A 23,286-nucleotide genomic window follows, 5' to 3' on the forward strand; every position below is an offset into this window, starting at 1 on the left:
GGTCATTCACTAGGTCCCCCTGTGTGGTTCTGGGATTTTTGCTCACCGTTCTTTTGATCATTTTGACCCCACGGGGTGAGATCTTGCGTGTAGCCCCAGATCGAGGGAGATTATCAGTGGTCTTGTATGTCTTCCATTTCCTAATAATTGCTCCCACAGTTGATTTCTTCAAACCAAGCTGCTTACCTATTGCAGATTCAGTCTTCCCAGCCTGGTGCAGGTCTACAGTTTTGTTTCTGGTGTCCTTTTACAGCTCTTTGGTCTTGGCCATAGTGGAGTTTGGAGTGTGACTGTTTGAGGTTGTGGACAGGTGTCTTTTATACTGATAACAAGTTCAACCAGGTGCCATTAATACAGGTAACGAGTGGAGGACAGAGGAGCCTCTTAAAGAAGAAGTTACAGGTCTGTGAGAGCCAGAAATCTTGCTTGTTTGTAGGTGACCAAATACTTATTTTCCACCATAATTTGCAAATAAATTCATTAAAAATCCTACAATGTGATTTTCTGGAAGAAAAAAAATCTCATTTTGTCTGTCATAGTTGACGTGTACCTATGATGAAAATTACAGGCCTCTCTCATCTTTTTAAGTGGGAGAACTTGCACAATTGGTGGCTCCTATATCCTATGTAACCTGATATGGGTGTTTTCCCCTACAGACCAATCCCAGGACTCCACATAACAGACTTCCTCTGTTTTAGGGTGCCCCTATAGAAATGCTCTCCAGATGCTTCCACAAGCTGAGTCAACATCCTCTAAGACCATTTGCAGACATCAGCAAAGTCATAAATTGTTCAGATACCACACTATAATAAAGGCTCCTCCACCATGTTACAACAGTCATCAATCAACTACGTTACAATTATAATTTTTTACAACCACACCTTAAGATTTTCTAGTGATGGGAAACCGAGGCTTTCTGAAGCCTTTGGGGCTTTCACCAAACTGTGCCTAAAAATGGTTCATTACGCTGAGCTTTAACACAATGCACATTAGTGACATCTGCCGGTCAGCAAGGAAACATAGTGTTTGATGTTTATTTACGTTTTTTTCCACACTATTCATCAAATCTCCACAGCGCAGCGGTTAGTCGTGAGTCTTCGTAGGCTACTACAATCAGTTACCATTGCAGGTTCGCAACTTACATCATGTTTCCCTTTTTTGTTGTCAAAAACTGAATCTAGGGCATTATTTAGGATACTATACTCAATAAATCGAATTGTTTAAACAATAATGTGCATAAAGTGTGGTGTCAAAACGATTTTCAAAATAATATACCCACATTCCCCGTTTTGGACCCCGACTCCACATGACGAAATCCTAACTACATTGTAAGTATGGTGTCCAGTAAAGGTCGGTGTTTTAAAGAGTTTGCAACAACCGGTTTGAAAAACCACGTGATCAAATGAAGCTTCTGACGTCATATATCGCGTGATTATGTTACTTTGAAACGATCATCCGTACATTGTGTCGGATCAGTAGTGCTTTTAAAACTGCATTGGCGCTTCAGTATCAATCGTTGCATCACTAAGATTTTCACACTACGCTTTTATCGGTGGGTAGACTTTTATTTTGAAAACTCTCCCGCGCAAACCAGGAAGTGGTGTGATGACGTTACGTGATTGCGTGTGTAGACATCCGGGTACAGTTGACGGTCAATTTAAAAAATACAGTTCTATCAACAACACAAATCGATCCTAGACAGCTACCATTGGTAGAATGGACTTGTAAGAGCAATGTCAAGATGCCGGGTTTTCCCTCCCACAAAGACACTCCTCTCCTTGTGGCGCTAACGTTTCCGCGTGCATTAGCTAGCTAGATAGCTGTCTGTAGCTATCTGTATCTGTCGCGAGTGGAACACATGGATAACTTCGTTTTGTAACTTCAGTAGTTAGCGAACGCAGTTGTTATAATCATGCTCCTGTCATGGTTTCTACATTTCAGCTCACCATCCAGATGCCTTCTACTAAAAACGTGTAAGCGGTGTTGCCAATACAGTACAGGAAGGAACGTCCATAAACTTGATTCACCAGTGTTGTTTAAGAACGCAGTGCCATCGACATCCAACCGCAGTGGTGGACACGGCGGAAAGCGGAACGACATTAGGTTGAATACCTCTCAGAATAAATGCTTTTCATCTGAAGGTGACGAGGTTGATCATCATCGTGAACATGGTGAAGTAAGAGTGAGGTTTGCTCCGAGTCCAACAGGTAAGATCATGGGATTTGAACCCATGACAGGCTTTTAATAGCTAAACAATAAGATGAATAATCAGGTGTGTTAGTGCTGGGCTGGAACTAAAGCCTGCACAGTGCATGTATCTCTACAACCCTTGGGTTGGTAGTAGTTTTGAGCCCTGGTTAAAAGTAGTACAATACTGGGAATAGGGTGTCATTTGGATTAGGGACTCACCCTATAATCTGTACATGTTATAATACTAATGTTACAGTGATGCCACATAACCTAACAACGTCCTTCCAGGGGCTAGTTGTACTGTTACAGTGATGCCACATAACCTAACAACGTCCTGCCAGGGGCTAGTTGTACTGTTACAGTGATGCCACATAACCTAACAACGTCCTTCCAGGGGCTAGTTGTACTGTTACAGTGATGCCACATAACCTAACAACGTCCTGCCAGGGGCTAGTTGTACTGTTACAGTGATGCCACATAACCTAACAACGTCCTTCCAGGGGCTAGTTGTACTGTTACAGTGATGCCACATAACCTAACAACGTCCTGCCAGGGGCTAGTTGTACTGTTACAGTGATGCCACATAACCTAACAACGTCCTTCCAGGGGCTAGTTGTACTGTTACAGTGATGCCACATAACCTAACAACGTCCTTCCAGGGGCTAGTTGTACTGTTACAGTGATGCCACATAACCTAACAACGTCCTGCCAGGTGGTGTACTTGTACATCAAGCTGCATCATGCTACAGAAACAGGAGATAGGCTCCTTCCCTATGGGCCGTTTTGGCTCGGACAAGGCTTACTTACTTATGTAAGGGAAAGGGGGATACCTAGTCAGTTGTACAACCGAATGCATTCGACTGAAATGTGTCTTCCTCATTTAACCCAACCTCTCTGAATCAGAGCGGAGCGGGGAGCTGCCTTAATGACATCTATGTAGGGACTGCGTTGCCATTTGGGATGCAAACTATCTGTACAACTAACTAACTATAACTAACCCTCTGTACTGTACAACTAACTAACTATAACTAACCCTCTGTACTGTACAACTAACTAACTATAACTAACCCTCTGTACTGTACAACTAACTAACTATAACTAACCCTCTGTACTGTACAACTAACTAACTATAACTAACCCACTGTACAACTAACTAACTATAACTAACCCTCTGTACTGTACAACTAACTAACTCTAACTAACCCTCTGTCTGTTTGTGTAGTGAACTACAGTAGTAACACCATGTAACCTAACTGACTATAATTGACCCGTGTCCCTCCCTAGGTTTCCTGCACCTGGGCGGGCTGCGTACAGCTCTCTACAACTATATCTATGCTAAGAAGTATGGAGGGAGCTTCATCTTACGTATGGAAGATACAGATCAGAGCAGACTGGTGCCGGGAGCTGCGGAGTCTATAGAGGATATGTTGGAGTGGGCTGGTAGGAGCAGAGACATATTTAGACGTTAAGGAGTTTGGCCAACTTTTAGAATGGACGCCATGTTAGCACCTGTGAGCATTCCAATATATTCCAAGTATTTGGAATCTAATTCTAGACATTCAGTTACATAGCGTTGTTTACAACATGCTGTGGACTGGTCCATATTGCGTTTGCCCGTGTAATAATGGGGGCTAACATGGCTGCCATCCATCTCCATCCACCCTCCCCAGGTATCCCCCCAGGCGAGAGTCCCCGTCGAGGGGGTGAGTACGGTCCCTACCTCCAGTCCCAGAGACTGGCCCTGTACACCCAAGCTGCTGACTCCCTGGTCCAGACAGGGAAGGCCTACCACTGCTTCTGCAGCCAGCAAAGACTAGAGTTACTGAAGAGAGAGGCCCTGCGCAGCGGACAGACACCACGGTTTGTTGTGGCTAAACACACACTCATACATGCGTTCACACACACACACACACACACACACACACACACGCATGGACATGTTCACATACACATACTCACTCATTGACACGTATACCTGAACATTCCTCTACTGCAGGTATGACAACAGGTGCAGACACCTCCGCCCAGACCAGGTAGAGGAGAAGCTGGATCAGGACGTCCCCCATGTGATCAGGTTCAGACTGGAGTCTGGAGTAGAACCCTTCAACGACCTGGTCTTCGGATGGAACCGCCATGAGGTGGCCCAGGTAAGCCGGTTGATCCGTGAGATAAATAAACACAAGCTATACGGGCAAGCAGTGTTCCATTTTTATTTTTAAATGTATTCCGACGCACCTGCAACAAGTAACCTCAGATGTGCCAGTGCTTTTCTTATTTCAAAACGCATATAATTGAAACTCCACCTCCCATCCCAGGTTGAAGGAGACCCCGTTGTAATCTGATGGGTTCCCCACCTGGCTAATGTAGTAGATAGATTTTTTTAAATATTTTTTTTATTTTACCTTTATTTAACTAGGCAAGTCAGTTATGAACAAATTCTTATTTACAATGACGGCCTACACCGGCCAAACCCGGACGACGCTGGGCCAATTGTGCGCCGCCCAATCACGGCCGGTTGTGATACAGCCTGGAATCGAACCAGGGGGTCTGTAGTGACGCCTCAAACACTGAGACGCAGTGCCTTAGACCGCTGCGCCACTCGGTCTGTAGTGACGCCTCAAACACTGAGACGCAGTGCCTTAGACCGCTGCACCACTCTCCCCATCCTTAACCCATTTAAAACAAACATTTTAGTCATTTATCATACGCACTTATCCAGAGAGACTTACAGTAGTGCAGACATTTCATACTTTTTTTTTTCTCGCCGTACTGGTCCCCCGTGGGAATCGAACCCACAACCCTGGCGTTGCCATGCACTTCCAACAGAGCCACACGGGACCCCGGCTATAGGTTGAAGGAGACTCTGCAGTAATCAAGGCAGACGGGTTCCCCACCTACCACCTGGCTGACGTAGTAGATGACCACCTGATATAACCAACTGAAACAGATAGAACACATATATTATAACATAAACAGAGCCTTCAGAAAGGATTCACACCCCTTGACTTATTCCACATTTTGTTGTGTTACAGCCTGAATTCAAAATGGATTCAATTGATTTTTTTTTTTCTCTCTCACCCACCTACACACAATACCCTCATCATGACAAATTGAAAACATGTTCTTAGAAATGTTTGCAAATGTGTTGAAAAATAAATACAGAAATATCTAATTTACATAAGAATTCACACCCCTGAGTCAATACATGTTAGTATCACCTTTTGCAGCAGTTGCAGCTGTGAGTCTTTCTGGGTAAGTCTCTAAGAGCTTTCCACACCTGGATTGTGCAACATTTACCCATTTATTATTTTCAAAATGCTTCAAGCTCTGTCAAATTGGTTGTTAATCATTGCTAGACAACCATTTTCAGGTCTTGCCATAGATTTACAAGTAGATTTAAGTCAAACTGTAACTCGGCCACTCGGGAACATTCACTGACTTCTTGGTAAGCAACTTCAGTGTAGATTTGGCCTTGTGTTTTAGGTTATTGTCCTGCTGAAAGGTGAATTCATCTCCCAGTGTCTGGTGGAAAGCAGACTGAACCAGGTTTTCCTCTAGGATTTTGCCTGTGCTTAGCTCCATTCCGTTTCTTTTTTATCCTGAAAAAGTTCCCAGTCCTTAACAATTACAAGCATACCCATAACATGATGCAGCCACCACTATGCTTGAAATTATGGGGAGTGATACTCAGTAATGTATTGGATTTTCCCCAAACATAACACTCTGTATTCAGGACAAAGAGTTAATTGCTTTGCCACAATGTTTGCAGTATTATTTTAAGTGCCTTGTTGCAAACAGGATGCATGTTTTGGAATATTTGTATTCTGTACAGGCTTCGCTTTTCACTCGGTCAATTAGGTTAGTATTGTGGCATAACTACAGTGTTGTTGATCCATCCTCAGTTTTCTCCTATCACAGCTATTAAACTCTGTAACTGTTTTAAAGTCACCATTGGCCTCATGGTGAAATCCCTGAGTGGTTTCCTTCCTATCCGGCAACTGAGTTAGGAAGGATGTCTCTATCTTTGTAGTGACTGGGTGTATTGATACACCATCCAAAGTGTAATTAATAACTTCACCATGCTCAAAGGGATATTCAACGTCTGCTTTTTTATTTTTACCCATCTACTAATGAGTACCCTTCTTTGCAAGGCATTGGACAACCTCCCTGGTCTTTGTGTTTGAATCTGTGTTTGAAATTCACTGAAATACAGATCATTGTATGTTTGGGGTACAGAGATGAAGTAGTCATTCAAAAATCATGTTAGACACTATTATTGCCCACAGAGTGAGACCATGCAACTTATTATGTGACTTGTTAAGCACATTTTTACTCCTGAACTTATTTAGGCTTGCCATAACAAAGGAGTGTGATACTTTTTGACTGAAGACATCTCAGCTTCTCATTTTTTATGAATTTCTAAAAATTTCGATAACCATAATTCCACTTTGACATTATGGTGTATTGTGTGAAGGCCAGTTACAAAAAATTTCAATTTAATCCGGGGTATTGTGTGAAGGCCAGTTACAAAAAAAATCAGTTGAATCAATTTTAAATTCAGGCTGTAACACAACAAAATGTGGAAAAAGTCAAAGAGTGTGAATACTTTGTGCACCTGCTCTAGGTTGAAGGAGACCCTGTAGTGATAAAAGCAGATGGATTCCCCACCTACCACCTGGCTAACGTAGTGGACGACCACCTGATGAAGGTCAGCCACGTCCTGAGAGGATCAGAGTGGCTCATCTCTACCCCTAAACACCTGCTGCTGTACAGGTACACACACACACACACAGAGACACACACACACAGAGACACACACACACAGAGAGACACACACAGACACACACACACACACACACAGAGACACACACACACACACAGAGACACACACACACACACAGAGACACACACACACACACAGAGACACACACACACACACAGAGACACACACACACAGAGACACACACACACAGAGACACACACACAGAGACACACACACAGAGACACACACACAGAGACACACACAGAGACACACACAGAGACACACACACACACACAGAGACACACACACACACACACACACACACACACACACACAGAGACACACACAGAGACACACACAGAGACACACACACACACAGAGACACACACAGAGACACACACACACACACAGAGACACACACACACACAGAGACACACACACAGAGACACACACACAGAGACACACACACACACACAGAGACACACACACACACACACAGACACACACACACACACACACAGAGACACACACACACACACACAGAGACACACACACACACACAGAGACACACACACACACAGAGACACACAGAAACACACACAGAAACACACACAGAGACACACACAGAGACGCACACAGAGACACACACAGAGACACACACAGAGAGACACACAGAGACACACAGAGACACACACACACACACACACACACACACACACACAGAGACACACACAGAGACACACACAGAGACACACACACAGAGACACACACACAGAGACACACACACACACAGAGACACACACACACACAGAGACACACACACACACAGAGACACACACACACAGAGAGACACACACACACAGAGACACACACACACACACACACACACAGAGACACACACACACACACACAGAGACACACACACACACAGAGAGACACACACACAGAGAGCCACACACACCCAGAGAGACACACAGGTATGATTCCCGCTGGGGCCACCCATACAAAATTGTAGTATAATAATATTTATAATAATAATAATACATTTTATTCGCTCCTTTCAAGATACCGAAGGGCACATACAGAGCAAAATAGAATAACATAGCAATTATAAGCATGGCAATACTAAAAGCTACAGTGGGGAAAAAAAAGTATTTAGTCAGCCACCAATTGTGCAAGTTCTCCCACTTAAAAATATGAGAGAGGCCTGTAATTTTCATCATAGGTACACGTCAACTATGACAGACAAAATGAGAAAAAAATAATCCAGAAAATCACATTGTAGGATTTTTTATGAATTTATTAGCAAATTATGGTGGAAAATAAGTATTTGGTCAATAACAAAAGTTTCTCAATACTTTGTTATATACCCTTTGTTGGCAATGACACAGGTCAAATGTTTTCTGTAAGTCTTCACAAGGTTTTCACACACTGTTGCTGGTATTTTGGCCCATTCCTCCATGCAGATCTCCTCTAGAGCAGTGATGTTTTGGGGCTGTCGCTGGGCAACACAGACTTTCAACTCCCTCCAAAGATTTTCTATGGGGTTGAGATCTGGAGACTGGCTAGGCCACTCCAGGACCTTGAAATGCTTCTTACTAAGCCACTCCTTCGTTGCCCGGGCGGTGTGTTTGGGATCATTGTCATGCTGAAAGACCCAGCCACGTTTCATCTTCAATGCCCTTGCTGATGGAAGGAGGTTTTCACTCAAAATCTCACGATACATGGCCCCATTCATTCTTTCCTTTACACAGATCAGTCGTCCTGGTCCCTTTGCAGAAAAACAGCCCCAAAGCATGATGTTTCCACCCCCATGCTTCACAGTAGGTATGGTGTTCTTTGGATGCAACTCAGCATTCTTTGTCCTCCAAACACGACGAGTTGAGTTTTTACCAAAAAGTTCTATTTTGGTTTCATCTGACCATATGACATTCTCCCATCCTCTCTTCTGGATCATCCAAATGCACTCTAGCAAACTTCAGACGGGCCTGGACATGTACTGGCTTAAGCAGGGGGACACGTCTGGTACTGCAGGATTTGAGTCCCTGGCGGCGTAGTGTGTTACTGATGGTAGGCTTTGTTACTTTGGTCCCAGCTCTCTACAGGTCATTCACTAGGTCCCCCGTGTGGTTCTGGGATTTTTGCTCACCGTTCTTGTGATCATTTTGACCCCACGGGGTGAGATCTTGCGTGGAGCCCCAGATCGAGGGAGATTATCAGTGGTCTTGTATGTCTTCCATTTCCTAATAATTGCTCCCACAGTTGATTTCTTCAAACCAAGCTGCTTACCTATTGCAGATTCAGTCTTCCCAGCCTGGTGCAGGTCTACAATTTTGTTTCTGGTGTCCTTTGACAGCTCTTTGGTCTTGGCCATAGTGGAGTTTGGAGTGTGACTGTTTGAGGTTGTGGACAGGTGTCTTTTATACTGATAACAAGTTCAAACAGGTGCCATTAATACAGGTAACGAGTGGAGGACAGAGGAGCCTCTTAAAGAAGAAGTTACAGGTCTGTGAGAGCCAGAAATCTTGCTTGTTTGTAGTTGACCAAATACTTATTTTCCACCATAATTTGCAAATAAATTCATTAAAAATCCTACAATGTGATTTTCTGGATTTTTTTCCCTCATTTTGTCTGTCATAGTTGACGTGTACCTATGAGGAAAATTACAGGCCTCTCTTATCTTTTTAAGTGGGAGAACTTGCACAATTGGTGGCTGACTAAATACTTTTTTTCCCCACTGTATGTACTAAAGCAATGTACAAAACGGTAGGTTGCGTTATGTTATGTCATTGTTATTCCAGGGCTCTGGGCTGGAAGCCCCTGGTTATGTTATGTCATTGTTATTCCAGGGCTCTGGGCTGGTAGCCCCTGGTTATGTTATGTCATTGTTATTCCAGGGCACTGGGCTGGAAGCCCCTGGTTATGTTATTGTTATTCCAGGGTTCTGGGTTGGAAGCCCCTGGTTATGTTATGTCATTGTTATTCCAGGGCTCTGGGCTGGAAGCCCCTGGTTATGTTATTGTTATTCCAGGGTTCTGGGTTGGAAGCCCCTGGTTATGTTATGTCATTGTTATTCCAGGGCTCTGGGCTGGTAGCCCCTGGTTATGTTATGTCATTGTTATTCCAGGGCACTGGGCTGGAAGCCCCTGGTTATGTTATTGTTATTCCAGGGTTCTGGGTTGGAAGCCCCTGGTTATGTTATGTCATTGTTATTCCAGGGCTCTGGGCTGGAAGCCCCTGGTTATGTTATTGTTATTCCAGGGTTCTGGGTTGGAAGCCCCTGGTTATGTTATGTCATTGTTATTCCAGGGCTCTGGGCTGGAAGCCCCTGGTTATGTTATTGTTATTCCAGGCCTCTGGGCTGGAAGCCCCTGGTTATGTTATGTCATTGTTATTCCAGGGCTCTGGGCTGGAAGCCCCAGGTTATGTTATGTTATGTCATTGTTATTCCAGGGCTCTGGGCTGGAAGCCCCTGGTTATGTTATTGTTATTCCAGGGCTCTGGGCTGGAAGCTCCTGGTTATGTTATGTCATTGTTATTCTAGGGCTCTGGGCTGGAAGCCCCTGGTTATGTTATTGTTATTCCAGGGCTCTGGGCTGGAAGCCCCTGGTTATGTTATGTCATTGTTATTCTAGGGCTCTGGGCTGGAAGCCCCTGGTTATGTTATGTTATTGTTATTCCAGGGCTCTGGGCTGGAAGCAACTGGTTATGTTATGTTATTGTTATTCCAGGGCTCTGGGCTGGAAGCCCCAGGTTATGTTATGTTATATAATTGTTATTCCAGGGCTCTTGGCTGGAAGCCCCTGGTTATGTTATGTCATTGTTATTCTAGGGATCTGGGCTGGAAGCCCCTGGTTATGTTATTGTTATTCCAGGGCTCTGGGCTGGAAGCCCATGGTTATGTCATTGTTATTCTATGGCTCTGGGCTGGAAGCCCATGGTTATGTCATTATTATTCTAGGGCTCTGGGCTGGAAGCCCCTGGTTATGTTATGTCATTGTTATTCCAGGGCTCTGGGCTGGAAGCCCCTGGTTATGTTATTGTTATTTCAGGGCTCTGGGCTGGAAGCCCCTGGTTATGTCATTGTTATTCCAGGGCTCTTGGCTGGAAGCCCCTGGTTATGTTATTGTTATTCTAGGGCTCTGGGCTGGAAGCCCCTGGTTATGTTATGTTATGTTATTGTTATTCCAGGGCTCTGGGCTGGAAGCCCATGGTTATGTCATTGTTATTCTAGGGCTCTGGGCTGGAAGCCCATGGTTATGTCATTGTTATTCTAGGGCTCTGGGCTGGAAGCCCCTGGTTATGTTATTGTTATTCCAGGGCTCTGGGCTGGAAGCCCCTGGTTATGTTATGTCATTGTTATTCCAGGGCTCTGGGCTGGAAGCCCCTGGTTATGTCATTGTTATTTCAGGGCTCTGGGCTGGAAGCCCCTGGTTATGTCATTGTTATTCTAGGGCTCTGGGCTGGAAGCCCCTGGTTATGTTATGTTATTGTTGTTCCAGGGCTCTGGGCTGGAAGCCCATGGTTATGTCATTGTTATTCTAGGGCTCAGGGCTGGAAGCCCCTGGTTATGTTATGTCATTGTTATTCCAGGGCTCTGGGTTGGAAGCCCCTGGTTATGTCATTGTTATTCTAGGGCTGTGGGCTGGAAGCCCCTGGTTGTGTTATGTCATTGTTATTCCAGGGCTCTTGGCTGGAAGCCCCTGGTTATGTTATGTCATTGTTATTCCAGGGCTCTGGGCTGGAAGCTCCTGGTTATGTTATGTCATTGTTATTCCAGGGCTCTGGGCTGGAAGCCCCTGGTTATGTTATGTCATTGTTATTCCAGGGCTCTGGGCTGGAAGCCCCTGGTTATGTTATGTCATTGTTATTCCAGGGCTCTGGGCTGGAAGCCCCTGGTTATGTTATGTCATTGTTATTCCAGGGCTCTGGGCTGGAAGCCACTGGTTATGTTATGTCATTGTTATTCCAGGGCTCTGGGCTGGAAGCCCCTGGTTATGTTATGTCATTGTTATTCCAGGGCTCTGGGCTGGAAGCCCCTGGTTATGTTATGTCATTGTTATTCCAGGGCTCTGGGCTGGAAGCCCCTGGTTATGTTATGTCATTGTTATTCCAGGGCTCTGGGCTGGAAGCCCCCGGTGTTCGGACACCTTCCTCTCCTCCTCAACAGAGATGGCAGTAAGCTCTCTAAGAGACAAGGAGATATCTACATACAGAGTTTCCAGAGGAGTGGGGCCCTACCTGAAGCACTACTGGATATCACCACACACTGTGGATCTGGCTTTAACAGTGAGTGAGAGAGGTCTTTATACAGAGTTTCCAGAGGAGTGCCCTATAAAGGGAATAGGAGTCAGAAGTAGTGGGAGGGGCCATCTGACTAGTAGTGGGAGGAGCCATCTGACTAGTAGTGGGAGGAGCCATCTGACTAGTAGTGGGAGGAGCTATCTGACTAGTAGTGGGAGGAGCCATCTGACTAGTAGTGGGAGGGGCCATCTGACTAGTAGTGGGAGAAGCCATCTGACTAGTAGTGGGAGGGGCCATCTGACTAGTAGTGGGAGGGGCCATCTGACTAGTAGTGGGAGGGGCCATCTGACTAGTAGTGGGAGGGGCCATCTCACTAGTAGTGGGAGAAGCCATCTGACTAGTAGTGGGAGGAGCCATCTGACTAGTAGTGGGAGGGGCCATCTCACTAGTAGTGGGAGAAGCCATCTGACTAGTAGTGGGAGGAGCCATCTGACTAGTAGTGGGAGGAGCCATCTGACTAGTAGTGGGAGGAGCCATCTGACTAGTAGTGGGAGGAGCCATCTGACTAGTAGTGGGAGGGGCCATCTGACTAGTAGTGGGAGGAGCCATCTGACTAGTAGTGGGAGGGGCCATCTGACTAGTAGTGGGAGGATGACATCAGACTAGTAGTGGGAGGATGACATCAGACTAAATGCATTTCCCCCTGTCATCCTGCAGGTAACCGTGTGGGTCGTAAGATGGAGGAACTGATCGCTGAGTTTAACCCGTCTAAGATCACCACCCACTCTGCCCTGCTAGACCTGGACAAACTACCTGAGTTTAACAAGTACACTACCTGTCTGTCTGTATCCATCCATCTCTCTCTCTCTCACGCTCTCTTTCGCGCTCTCTCTCTCTTCTCTCTCTCTTCCTTTCTCTTCTCTCTCTCTCTCGCGCTCTCTCTCTCGTCTCTCTCTCTCTCCTCTCTCTCTTCTCTCTCTCTCCTCTCTCTCTTCTCTCTCTCTCTTCCTTTCTCTTCTCTCTCTCTTCTCTCTCTCTCTCTCTCTCCTCTCTCTCTCTTCCTTTCTCTTCTCTCTCTCTCTCTCTCTCACGCTCTCTTTCGCGCTCTCTCTCTCTTCTCTCTCTCTTCCTTTCTCTTCTCTCTCTCTCTCGCGCTCTCTCTCGCGCTCTCTCTCTCTCTCTCCTCTCTCTCTTCTCTCTCTCTCTTCCTTTCTCTTCTCTCTCTCTTCTCTCTCTCTCTCTCTCTCTCGCGCTCTCTCTCGCTCTCTCTCTCTTCTCTCTCGCTCTCTCTCGCTCTCTCTCTCTCTTCTCTCTCTCTCTCTCCACAAGTTCTTTAGGCTGGCTGCTGTCAAATCTCAAGGTTGAGTATAGTTCAAGGTAGTAGCCATAGTAGGTTTGTCCCTGTTGCTCTGTGGTTCTTAACTCAGTCACCAGATAGTGTAGTCTGGGTACCAGGCAACAGGGGGGGATTGAATGCCTCTAGTCTGGGTACCAGGCAACAGGGGGGGATTGAATGCCTCTAGTCTGGGTACCAGGCAACAGGGGGGGATTGAATGCCTCTAGTCTGGGTACCAGGCAACAAGGGGGGAGTGAATGCCTCTAGTCTGGGTACCAGGCAACAGGGGGGGATTGAATGCCTCTAGTCTGGGTACCAGGCAACAAGGGGGGATTGAATGCCTCTAGTCTGGGTACCAGGCAACAGGGGGGATTGAATGCCTCTAGTCTGGGTACCAGGCAACAGGAGGGGATTGAATGCCTCTAGTCTGGGTACCAGGCAACAGGAGGGGATTGAATGCCTCTAGTCTGGGTACCAGGCAACAGGGGGGGATTGAATGCCTCTAGTCTGGGTACCAGGCAACAGGGGGGGATTGAATGCCTCTAGTCTGGGTACCAGGCAACAAGGGGGGAGTGAATGCCTCTAGTCTGGGTACCAGGCAACAGGGGGGGATTGAATGCCTCTAGTCTGGGTACCAGGCAACAGGGGGGGATTGAATGCCTCTAGTCTGGGTACCAGGCAACAGGGGGGGATTGAATGCTTAAAATCAAGGCTAAGACGTTTTTGTGGTTGGAATTGCAGTACGTATTTAGTCTGCGGATTTAAACGTGAGCTAGCAACTTCTGACAGACTTATCAGGATGCACAAAACAACCGGACAGCAACACGTTCTGTGGAGAGAAAAAAAGTGATAGAGTTCCAATAGTGTTACGAGAATTTCTAACCCAATGTTTCAAAAATGAACTTATTACTCAGTCTGTATCCCCGAGGTTGGAAATCTCTCATAATCAGACCAAGCAGCCCAGCGTTCTAAAACAAAATGGCCGTACAATGTTTTTTAGATGCACACGTCAGAGAAAAAAATCCCTCCCCTCTGTAGGCAGGCTGTAGTTTTCCACTTTATAATTGCTCTCCTGACCATCAGTTCACACACACACTTTTCCAAGCCTAACAGTTTCTCTCCTCCCTAAATTCCTCAGTTATCTTGGTTTCTCAGTTGCCTGGAGACAGTTCTCCTTGTCCTTTGTTGTCTGGCCTAACTCTTACTCACATTGCTAAATAGTAACACAATGTCATAATCTTTACTGGTCCTACTCTCACACATTCTAACACATTTCACACAGTTTCAGGGTGTAATAATTAGTCATTAATAATTAATCTATCAAATAGTTGCATAATCGTTGTGATTGGAGGATAGCTGTGAGGGGTTATCGAATCATGATCAAATCCTCTGTTCTCCTCGAGCTCATTTAATGATAGAATCTTCATATTTGAAGATGGCAGAACGCCCTGTCTCTATGGCAACATGACATGGAGTACAGGGAGTGGAATGTTAGCTGAAGAGACTGTTACCCAGGCTACAGCCAGTGCTGTTGTACTGTGTATTTCTGCCTATATACGGTCTGCTGACCTGCCCCATTCAGTCATGATAAATGATGTTCATTTATCTAGCAGATAAGGGTCTAGGATCAGCTTTCTCAATTCTTATCCTAACCACCATTATCTTAACAACCCAACTCACTCTAGACCAGTTGTTAGTAATCCCAGTAATCCACTCTTTGTTCTCCCAGGATCCACCTGCAGCAGCGTATCGATGACGCGGAGCAACGTGATTGGTTGGTCAGGGATCTGCAGGGGCGGATCCAGGAAGTGTACGGAACACAGGTCCAGGATCAGGATGTTCTGCGACCAGATTACATCACACGGGTTCTACACCTGCGCAAGGTAACTATGACCTCATCACACGGGTTCTACACCAGCGCAAGGTAACTATGACCTCATCACACGGGTTCTACACCAGCGCAAGGTAACTATGACCTCATCACACGGGTTCTACACCTGCGCAAGGTAACTATGAAATCATCACACGGGTTCTACACCTGCGTGCAAGGTAACCATGGACGTAACCAAGGTAACAGGGCATCAGCTGTTGTGTCGGTCTTTGCACCAGCTGAATAACCATCCCATCATCCCTCTGGTGTTCCCACTTTCCCAGTTTGAGAATATCACGGCCCAGTGCAGAATGTGGAGCCTGTCTGTCTGGAGGTCACCGTCTCTCTCTCTCTCTCTCCGTCTCTCTCTCTCCGTCTCTCTCTCTCTCTCTCTCTCTCCGTCTCTCTCTCTCTCTCCGTCTCTCTCTCTCTCCCAGTCTCTCTCACTCACTCACACACATGCTCACTCTCTATTTAACCTATTAACTCTATCTCTTTACTCAGGGTCATATCTCCTCTGTATCTGACCTGGTGTCCTCAGAGTATTAATACCTTTGGGTTCGACCTCCTTCTCTAACTCTCTTTCTCTCCTTTTCTCTCTCTCTCTCTCTCTCTCTCTCTCTCTCTCTCTCTCTCTCTCTCTCTCTCTCTCTCTCTCTCTCTCTCTCTCAGGGTCATATCTCCTCTGTATCTGACCTGCTGTCCTCAGAGTATTCATACCTTTGGGTTCGACCTTCTTTCTCTGACCAACAGATGGCAGCACTCAGCTCAGAGACACAACACATTGCTACTCTGGTCATACGGTACGTACCATAACTACTATAGACTAACAGGACTACTCTGGTCATACGGTACGTACCATAACTACTATAGACTAACAGGACTACTCTGGTCATACGGTACGTACCATAACTACTATAGACTAACAGGACTACTCTGGTCATGCGGTACGTACCATAACTACTATAGACTAACGGGACTACTCTGGTCATACGGTACGTACCATAACTACTATAGACTAACAGGACTACTCTGGTCATACGGTACGTACCATAACTACTATAGACTAACAGGACTACTCTGGTCAATACGGTACGTACCATAACTACTATAGACTAACAGGACTACTCTGGTCATGCGGTGCACGCACCATAACTACTCTGGTCATACGGCACGTACCATAACTACTCTGGTCATACGGCACGTACCATAACTACTATAGACTAACAGGACTACTCTGGTCATACGGTACGTACCATAACTACTATAGACTAACAGGACTACTCTGGTCATACGGTACGTACCATAACTACTATAGACTAACAGGACTACTCTGGTCATGCGGTACGTACCATAACTACTATAGACTAACAGGACTACTCTGGTCAATACGGTACGTACCATAACTACTATAGACTAACAGGACTACTCTGGTCATACGGTACGTACCATAACTACTCTGGTCATACGGTACGTACCATAACTACTCTGGTCATACGGTACGTACCATAACTACTATAGACTAACAGGACTACTCTGGTCATACGGTACGTACCATAACTACTATAGACTAACAGGACTACTCTGGTCATACGGTACGTACCATAACTACTATAGACCAACAGGACTACTCTGGTCATACGGTACGTACCATAACTACTATAGACTAACAGGACTACTCTGGTCATACGGTACGTACCATAACTACTATAGACTAACAGGACTACTCTGGTCATACGGTACGTACCATAACTACTATAGACTAACAGGACTACTCTGGTCATACGGTACGTACCATAACTACTATAGACTAACAGGACTACTCTGGTCATACGGTACGTACCATAACTACTATAGACTAACAGGACTACTCTGGTCATGCGGTACGTACCATAACTACTATAGACTAACAGGACTACTCTGGTCATGCGGTACGTACCATAACTACTATAGACTAACAGGACTACTCTGGTCATACGGTACGTACCATAACTACTATAGACTAACAGGACTACTCTGGTCATACGGTACGTACCATAACTACTATAGACTAACAGGACTACTCTGGTCATACGGTACGTACCATAACTACTATAGACTAACAGGACTACTCTGGTCATACGGCACGTACCATAACTACTATAGACTAACAGGACTACTCTGGTCATACGGTACGTACCATAACTACTATAGACTAACAGGACTACTCTGGTCATGCGGTACGTACCATAACTACTATAGACTAACAGGACTACTCTGGTCATACGGTACGTACCATAACTACTATAGACTAACAGGACTACTCTGGTCATACGGTACGTACCATAACTACTATAGACTAACAGGACTACTCTGGTCATACGGTACGTACCATAACTACTATAGACACACAGGACTACTCTGGTCATACGGTACGTACCATAACTACTATAGACTAACAGGACTACTCTGGTCATACGGTACGTACCATAACTACTATAGACTAACAGGACTACTCTGGTCATGCGTGCACGTACCATAACTACTATAGACTAACAGGACTACTCTGGTCATACGGTACGTACCATAACTACTATAGACTAACAGGACTACTCTGGTCATACGGCACGTACCATAACTACTATAGACTAACAGGACTACTCTGGTCATACGGTACGTACCATAACTACTATAGACTAACGGGACTACTCTGGTCGTACGTGCACGTACCATAACTACTATAGACTAACGGGACTACTCTGGTCATACGGCACGTACCATAACTACTATAGACTAACAGGACTACTCTGGTCATACGGCACGTACCATAACTACTATAGACTAACAGGACTACTCTGGTCATACGTGCACGTACCATAACTACTATAGACTAACGGGACTACTCTGGTCATGCGGTACGTACCATAACTACTATAGACTAACGGGACTACTCTGGTCATACGGTACGTACCATAACTACTATAGACTAACAGGACTACTCTGGTCATACGGTACGTACCATAACTACTATAGACTAACAGGACTACTCTGGTCATACGGTACGTACCATAACTACTATAGACTAACAGGACTACTCTGGTCATACGGTACGTACCATAACTACTATAGACTAACGGGACTACTCTGGTCATGCAGTACGTACCATAACTACTATAGACTAACGGGACTACTCTGGTCATACGGTACGTACCATAACTACTATAGACTAACAGGACTACTCTGGTCATGCGGTACGTACCATAACTACTATAGACTAACAGGACTACTCTGGTCATACGGTACGTACCATAACTACTATAGACTAACGGGACTACTCTGGTCATGCGGTACGTACCATAACTACTATAGACTAACGGGACTACTCTGGTCATGCGGTACGTACCATAACTACTATAGACTAACGGGACTACTCTGGTCATACGGTACGTACCATAACTACTATAGACTAACGGGACTACTCTGGTCATACGGTACGTACCATAACTACTATAGACTAACGGGACTACTCTGGTCATACGGTACGTACCATAACTACTATAGACTAACGGGACTACTCTGGTCATGCGGTACGTACCATAACTACTATAGAACCAAAGCCTTTCTGAAAATGACATGACTGTGTCAGTTACATGTGGCTTTCATGATTTATTGATGAAAATGTTCTATTGACATGTCTGTATCTGTGTAGGTTGATGGAGGGTCTGAGAGGAGGTGAGGAGCTGGCAGTAGACCAGCTCAGTGGAGAACTGAAGACTCTGGCTAAGAAGACCAGCAACACTAAATACAGAGATGTTATGAAGATTATACGACTGGCCCTCAGCGGACTACAGGTAGGAGAGACAGAGAGAGGGGGAACGGAGAGAGACTGGTCCTCAGAGGACTACAGGTAGGAAAGAGAGAGAGGGGGGACGGAGAGAGACTGGTCCTCAGAGGACTACAGGTAGGAAAGAGAGAGAGGGGGAACGGAGAGAGACTGGCCCTCAGAGGACTACAGGTAGGAAAGAGAGAGAGGGGGAACGGAGAGAGACTGGTCCTCAGAGGACTACAGGTAGGAAAGAGAGACTAGCCCTCAGAGGACTACAGGTAGGAAAGAGAGACTAGCCCTCAGAGGACTACAGATAGGAAAGAGAGAGAGGGGGAACGGAGAGAGACTGGTCCTCAGAGGACTACAGGTGGGAGAGACAGAGAGATGTTATGAAGATTATACGACTGGCCCTTAGCGGACTACAGGTAGGAGAGACAGAGAGAGGTTATGAAGATTATACAACTGGCCCTCAGACTACAGGTAGGAAAGAGAGAGAGGGGGTGAACGGAGAGAGACTGGTCCTCAGAGGACTACAGGTGGGAAAGAGCGAGAGGGGGAATGGAGAGAGACTGGCCCTCAGAGGACTACAGGTAGAAAAGAGAGAGAGGGGGAACGGAGAGAGACTGGCCTTCAGAGGACTACAGGTGGGAAAGAGAGAGAGGGGGAACGGAGAGAGACTGGCCCTCAGACTACAGGTAGGAAAGAGAGAGAGGGGGAACGGAGAGAGACTGGTCCTCAGAGGACTACAGGTGGGAAAGAGAGAGAGGGGGAACGGAGAGAGACTGGCCCTCAGAGGACTACAGGTAGGAAAGAGAGAGAGGGGGAACGGAGAGAGACTGGTCCTCAGAGGACTACAGGTGGGAGAGAGAGAGAGGGGGAACGGGGAGAGACTGGCCCTCAGACTACAGGTAGGACAGAGAGAGAGGGGGGAACGGAGAGAGACTGGCCCTCAGAGGACTACAGGTGGGAAAGAGAGAGAGGGGGAATGGAGAGAGACTGGCCCTCAGAGGACTACAGGTAGGAAAGAGAGAGAGGGTGAACGGAGAGAGACTGGCCCTCAGAGGACTACAGGTAGGAAAGAGAGAGAGGGGGTGAACGGAGAGAGACTGGCCCTCAGAGGACTACAGGTAGGAAAGAGAGAGAGGGGGGAAACGGAGAGAGACTGGTCCTCAGAGGACTACAGGTAGGAAAGAGAGAGAGGGGGGAAACGGAGAGAGACTGGCCCTCAGACTACAGGTAGGAAAGAGAGAGAGGGGGAACGGAGAGAGACTGGCCCTCAGAGGACTACAGGTAGGAAAGAGAGAGAGGGGGAACGGAGAGAGACTGGCCCTCAGAGGACTACAGGTAGGAAAGAGAGAGAGGGGGAAACGGAGAGAGACTGGCCCTCAGACTACAGGTAGGGAAAGAGAGAGGGGGAACGGAGAGAGACTGGCCCTCAGAGGACTACAGGTGGGAAAGAGAGAGAGGGGGGAACGGAGAGAGACTGGCCCTCAGAGGACTACAGGTAGGAAAGAGAGAGAGGGGGAACGGAGAGAGACTGGCCCTCAGAGGACTACAGGTGGGAAAGAGAGAGAGGGGGAACGGAGAGAGACTGGCCCTCAGACTACAGGTAGGAAAGAGAGAGAGGGGGAACGGAGAGAGACTGGCCCTCAGACTACAGGTAGGAAAGAGAGAGAGGGGGAACGGAGAGAGACTGGTCCTCATAGGACTACAGGTAGGAAAGAGAGAGAGGGGGAACGGAGAGAGACTGGCCCTCAGAGGACTACAGGTGGGAAAGAGAGAGAGGGGGAACGGAGAGAGACTGGCCCTCAGACTACAGGTAGGAAAGAGAGAGAGGGGGAACGGAGAGAGATGCCCTCAGAGGACTACAGGTAGGAAAGAGAGAGAGGGGGAACGGAGAAAGGCGGAGAAAAAGAAAGCATCACAATGACAATGTGGATTTTAAAAAAGAGAAGTTGTGTTTGATTGCTGTCCTGTCAAATGATTGCAACAGCTCTTGAAACAGGATGTTTCTTCTTCTTCCTCCTCCTCTCTCTCGCTCTCTCTCTCTCTCTGTCTCTCTCTCTCTCTGTCTCTCTCTCTCTCTCTCTCTCTCTCTCTCTGCAGCAAGGTCCCAGTGTAGCAGAGATGATGGTATCGTTGGGACCCAGTGAGATCACACATCGCTTCAACAGAGTTCTACAGCAACTCTCACGGCAGCACTGAACACTGTGGAAGCGTACCAAATGGCACCCTATTCCCTATATAGTACATACTTTTGTCCAGGGCCCATAGTGCAAAAGCAGTGCTGTATACGGATGGGTCACAAATGGCACCCTATTCGCTCTCGCAGCAACACTGAACACAAGGTTGTATTAATTTGCTACCAATCGGAAGAGAAAACAGACTGAAACCGGCAGGGACTACTTGAACTTGTCCAATAAGAAACGTACATTTTCGTATTCCACTTCAAAACGTTTTGCTACGTTGTGCCATAATGAATATGACCCTGGTTCATTAACTTCTTATTACACTGGTTACCTTATTCTAACAGGTTACCTTATTCTAACTGGTTACCTTATTCTAACAGGTTACCTTATTCTAACTGGTTACCTTATTCTAACTGGTTACCTTATTCTAACTGGTTAACTTATTCTAACAGGTTAACTTATTCTAACAGGTTACCTTATTCTAACAGGTTACCTTATTCTAACAGGTTACCTTATTCTAACAGGTTACCTTATTCTAACAGGTTACCTTATTCTAACTGGTTACCTTATTCTAACAGGTTACCTTATTCTAACAGGTTACCTTATTCTAACTGGTTACCTTATTCTAACAGGTTACCTTATTCTAACTGGTTACCTTATTCTAACTGGTTAACTTATTCTAACAGGTTACCTTATTCTAACAGGTTACCTTATTCTAACAGGTTACCTTATTCTAACAGGTTACCTTATTCTAACTGGTTACCTTATTCTAACAGTTTACCTTATTCTAACTGGTTAACTTATTCTAACAGGTTACCTTATTCTAACAGGTTACCTTATTCTAACAGGTTACCTTATTCTAACTGGTTACCTTATTCTAACAGTTTACCTTATTCTAACTGGTTAACTTATTCTAACAGGTTACCTTATTCTAACAGGTTACCTTATTCTAACAGGTTACCTTATTCTAACTGGTTACCTTATTCTAACTGGTTACCTTATTCTAACAGGTTACCTTATTCTAACAGGTTACCTTATTCTAACAGGTTACCTTATTCTAACTGGTTACCTTATTCTAACTGGTTACCTTATTCTAACAGGTTACCTTATTCTAACAGGTTACCTTATTCTAACAGGTTACCTTATTCTAACTGGTTACCTTATTCTAACAGGTTACCTTATTCTAACAATATTCCTGGACTGTATATGATCTCACTCACACTGGACTTGTAATGGACATTCAGTCAAGTTGAACTGAAGACCAGAAATGTTTGCAGTAAAACCGTTTCTACTAATGATCAATGCACTGTCTTCAGTGGGAACTCTAAATGTATTCCACATTACATTGATTATGGTTGATTGTCCATAAGATGGAATGTTAGGTATGTGGTAAGGTCAGTTAGTTGGCCCTCTGATGTCACATAGGTTGTTTTCATTTGTAAAGCCCTTTTACAAAAAGTCTCACCGCACCTAACCCGTTTACCACACCCTGGTCTCAGGGATGGTTGACTCTGGAAATTCCTTTTGTCTCTACTGAGTTACAGTAGGTAAATCAGTTTTTTTTAGTTTTCTTGCGCCTTATTTGTGGGACAATCTTCAAAACGTTGTTAAATGTTATGTTCTGGTGCCTCTAGGGGCAATTCAGAAAGCTGATTGAGGACCTTATTAGTGATGGTTTTATGTCCGTGTTTTTCTTTCTGCTTGCATCTTGTGTTTGTTTTCTGTAATTGATCTAATTCAGGGCTTATCTGTAAAAGAGACCTTGGTCTCAGTATGACTCCCTGATAAAAAAAAATAAAGGTTAAATAAAAATAAATACATTTTGTATTATAGCTCAAACTCATAAACCAACAAGGAAAATTTGCTTTTTCAAAAACCTGCTGTGGAAAA

At 45.5% G+C, this 23,286-nt stretch overlaps 1 protein-coding gene across 4 annotated transcripts; it reads left to right on the forward strand.

Annotated features, from left to right (window-relative positions):
- Positions 1 to 1,621: 1,621 nt before the first annotated feature.
- On the forward strand, positions 1,622 to 23,212 carry ears2 (glutamyl-tRNA synthetase 2, mitochondrial). Of its 4 annotated transcripts, none has more exons than XM_045213189.1 (11): positions 1,622 to 2,207; positions 3,475 to 3,630; positions 3,861 to 4,050; positions 4,187 to 4,337; positions 6,815 to 6,963; positions 12,069 to 12,241; positions 12,914 to 13,022; positions 15,262 to 15,415; positions 16,075 to 16,205; positions 19,091 to 19,232; positions 21,314 to 23,212. In XM_045213189.1, the coding sequence occupies exons 1-11, from the start codon at positions 1,913 to 1,915 to the stop codon at positions 21,410 to 21,412; spliced, it is 1,749 nt and encodes a 582-aa protein (XP_045069124.1). In that variant the 5' UTR covers positions 1,622 to 1,912; the 3' UTR covers positions 21,413 to 23,212. The 4 variants fall into 4 exon arrangements, with proteins under 4 accessions (XP_045069124.1, XP_045069125.1, XP_045069127.1 ...); XM_045213190.1 differs by having other exon boundaries at positions 16,156 to 16,205; XM_045213192.1 differs by lacking the exons at positions 16,075 to 16,205; positions 21,314 to 23,212 and having other exon boundaries at positions 19,091 to 19,211.
- Positions 23,213 to 23,286: the final 74 nt, after the last annotated feature.

Source organism: Coregonus clupeaformis, unplaced genomic scaffold (genome assembly GCF_020615455.1).
Source record: "Coregonus clupeaformis isolate EN_2021a unplaced genomic scaffold, ASM2061545v1 scaf0087, whole genome shotgun sequence".
Classification (NCBI taxonomy): Eukaryota; Metazoa; Chordata; class Actinopteri; order Salmoniformes; family Salmonidae; genus Coregonus; species Coregonus clupeaformis.

What these genes read in the sequence shown, in the direction of transcription:
- ears2 (XM_045213189.1), top strand. Translation starts at nt 1,913, where the DNA reads ATGCTCCTGTCATGGTTTCTACATTTCAGCTCACCATCCAGATGCCTT. An exon ending in AAACACCTGCTGCTGTACAG is followed by an intron (nt 6,964 to 12,068) that starts GTACACACACAC and finishes TTGTTATTCCAG; the next exon opens with GGCTCTGGGCTGGAAGCCCC. An exon ending in ATTGCTACTCTGGTCATACG is followed by an intron (nt 16,206 to 19,090) that starts GTACGTACCATA and finishes GTATCTGTGTAG; the next exon opens with GTTGATGGAGGGTCTGAGAG.